The sequence below is a fragment of the Arvicola amphibius genome, chromosome 1 (assembly GCF_903992535.2).
Source record: "Arvicola amphibius chromosome 1, mArvAmp1.2, whole genome shotgun sequence".
NCBI lineage: Eukaryota > Metazoa > Chordata > Mammalia > Rodentia > Cricetidae > Arvicola > Arvicola amphibius.
This window is the reverse complement of record NC_052047.1, coordinates 154,283,952-154,287,381: the sequence shown is the minus strand read 5'-3', so window position 1 is coordinate 154,287,381 and position 3,430 is coordinate 154,283,952. Positions and strand designations below refer to the sequence as shown.

Genomic DNA, 3,430 nt, shown 5'->3' with positions numbered 1-3,430 from the left:
AATGAGCCAGGCAGTTTGTTTATTAGCCAATGAGAATCCTCCATCATACCCCCACCAAGCATGTGTGTGTTTGGACATGTGTGCAGGCTTATGAGCATGTGTATGCATGGAGAGGCCAGAAGTCAACTATCATTCCTCTGGAGTCTTTCATTTCGATTTTGAGATTAAAGTCTCTTATTGGGATCTGAGACTAATCAATTAGCTAGACTGGTTTGCCAGAGAGCCCTTGGGATCCTCCTGTCATTGTGGTCCAAGTGTTGGGATCACAAAGGCACACTGCTCTGCAAGGTTTTGGTACTGGAAATCTTATTAAGGTCCTGCATTTTACTAACTGTAATATATCACCAGCTCCAAGCTGCTCATTTATAAATTAGTATCCACTGTAGACAGTACTAGATGTCATAAAGACATTTTCATATAAGTATATAATATACTTTGACCATGGTCCTCTCTCATACTCCCTACCCTCCTCTTCCTTGTGTTAATTTTCTTTTTCATTCTTTTCTGGGGGTGTTGACACAGGGTTTGACTCAGGTTAGTTTTGAACTCTCTTTGTAACAGAGGATGAGCTTGTTCTCCTGATTCTCCTGTCTCTACCTCTCAAGAACTAGGATTATAGGCATGAACCATATAGTTCTGTGGTGCTGGGGATCAAGTTTCCTATTTGCCAGACAGGGATTCTTCCAACTAAGTTACACTCCTAAATCATGAGTTGATTTTTGTGTTATGGTGTAAAGTAAAATAGAAAATCTGTCACAATATGTTTGAAGAACTGTCAGATAGAAGTGACCTCTAGAGAGGAGAAACAAAAGGACCCATAGAAGAATGTGAGTTATAGACAGACTTTAGTCTGAGATGAAGTTTAACAACCTGAGTTGTCTTGTAAGAGATGGTCCATCTTACAAGGTAGTGATGACTCCTACTGAGAGCCAGAGTGGATCCTGATGACTGTCCAGGAGAAACTCTTTTTGATTTATACTATGAGTATGAGTGTTTTGCCTGTATGCATGTATGTGTACCACATGTGTTCAGTGCCTGAGGAGGTCAGAAGAGGGCATCATCTTTCCTAGAACTGGACTTAGGGATGGTAATGAACAACCATGTGGGTGCTGGGAACTGAACACAGGTCCTCTGCAAGAACAACAGGTGTTCTTATCCACTGAGCCATCTCTCCATGTCCAAGAAGAAGAAGGAGAAGGAGAAGAAGAAGTTCTCAAAAATTGTAAGATTCAGTGATGCTTGCTTTCATCATGTCCATTGTTTTCACTTATTAAATTAATCAACTTTCCCCTTTTTGCACTTTTTCATTGTTGGAAATCTCTTTAAAAGTTCTGAGCCCTTTTGTGACTTTTCATTTTGATTAATAACGAAATATACAAAAGAAAAATTCTCCTACATGTTGCTTTTATCATTATTTATTACTATTATTTAAATTTTTTCCTTTAAGTACCTAGTTGTACAATAAGCAAACTTGAGCCCACAGAGATGGGGACACTTGTCTGAAGTTACATATGGTCCTATTGGCAAAGCAAGCCCAAATTATAAGAACATCATACAAAGAGAGTTTAGCCTTTAGATTTGTAGATACTGTGTTCTCATCTTGGAGATATCTTTTTTTAGCCACTTATAATTTTTTTCCTCTGAAAAATTAGCATGGTATACATGAGTTAATCCATACAAAATGCCTGGTATGTAATAGCTGCCCTATGAATGTTGCTTTGCCTCTCTCCATTCATGTCCAGGGCATATAGATATAGCTTTATTTTCAGAAAGACAGAAGCATAAATTTTCACTGGAAGTCACATCAGGCTTAGCATATCAGACCATGTGTCTCCAAGTGCTGAGGACATTTCTAATTATGCGTGTCATTCCACCACTATTCTATTATTATAATCAGTTGTTTTATTTGTCTTGAGGCAGGATTTTCCTATGCAGCTTAGTCGGCTTCCAACTTGCAATCCTTCTGCTTCTGCCTCCCGAGTACCAGAATCACAGATTGCACCATGTATGTCTGGAGCCTTCATAATTAGAAATAGAATTCCATTTCATTTTCGGGAGTGCCTTGATTAAAATAAATCACAAGATCACTCTCCCTAGAAGTTTCTCAAAGCCTTCTTTAGAGCGTCTTTCAGTTCCTTGTTCCTCATACTGTAGATCAAAGGGTTTAAAATGGGTGTGATAAATGTGTAGACCACAGACACCATTCGGCCCATCTCAGGAGAGTAGCTGGAACTGGGAGACAAATATATAAAACTGGTGCAGCCATACTGCAGGAGGACCACTATGATGTGGGAAGAGCAGGTAGAGAAGGCTCGATGTCGCCCTTCAGCAGACCGGATCTGTAAAATGGTTGTGATGATGAAGACATAAGAGACAGAGATCAGAGATAGGGGGATGCTCAGGACGATGAAGCTGATGATATACAGGGCGGTCCTGTGAATGTGTGTGTCTGCACAAGCCAGGCGCATGACTGCAGGCATGTCACAGTAGAAGTGGTAGATCTCATTGTTGTGGCAGAATGGGAGATGGAAGATCAAAACAGTTAGTGGCAGTGACAGAAGGAATCCCAGGACCAGGGACCCCACCACCATCTCCACACACAAGGACCAGCTCATGAGAAGTGTGTATCTCAGGGGGTAGCAGATTGCAACAAACCGGTCGTACGCCATGACTGCAAGCAGGACACAGTCAGCTCCGCCCAAGAAGACAAAGAAAAACATCTGAGTGCCACAACCAGTAATGGAAACAGGAGTTTTGCCCATAGAGAGAAGGTTTGCCAAGGCCAGAGGTGCAATGGCTGATGTGTAGAAGATTTCCAGAATTGCCAAGTTAGCCAGGAAAAAGTACATGGGGGTGTGGAGCGAGTGGTTAGTATGGACAACCACAGCGATTGTGGCGTTTCCACTGAGGCTGGTCAGGTACATCACTAAAAAGGCCACAAAAATCACCATCTGCACCCCAGGGTCAGGTGAGAATGGACGGAAGAAGAATTGGATATTAGCAGTTTTATTTATTGTTTCCATGGGGGAGTGTACAAGGCCTACTCAAAGAAAAATGGCGGGAGTCTCAAGGTATTCCTCACTGAGTATGAGGCCCTGCTTCAACCTCCATTCGCTGCTAGAGCACCTTCCAAGGCACCTCAGCAACGTGCATAGTTTATTCCACAGAAGTCCATGGAACCGATGACCTGTACATTTGCCATCTCGTTCTCTCTTTTCTTTCTCTCCAGTAACAAAGACTGAGAAATCCTCAGTGGTGGGAGCTTTGATGACATCTGAGTGCAGTGTGAGCTGCAGTTCCCCAAATATGTGTTGAACACATCAATGAATAAGACCAATTTAAAGTTCAGAGCTGCAAAACGGAGAAACAGAATATAGATTCTATGAAACTTAGAATAAAAATTGTTGTGATTGTATAGGCAAATGTGTCA

At 41.7% G+C, this 3,430-nt stretch overlaps 1 protein-coding gene across 1 annotated transcript; it reads right to left on the bottom strand.

Moving 5' to 3' along the window:
* Nucleotides 1-2,093: 2,093 nt before the first annotated feature.
* On the bottom strand, nt 2,094-3,023 carry LOC119804106 (olfactory receptor 10V1). The gene has a single exon (XM_038315632.1). It carries the CDS (start codon nt 3,021-3,023, stop codon nt 2,094-2,096), a length of 930 nt encoding a protein of 309 aa, XP_038171560.1.
* Nucleotides 3,024-3,430: the final 407 nt, after the last annotated feature.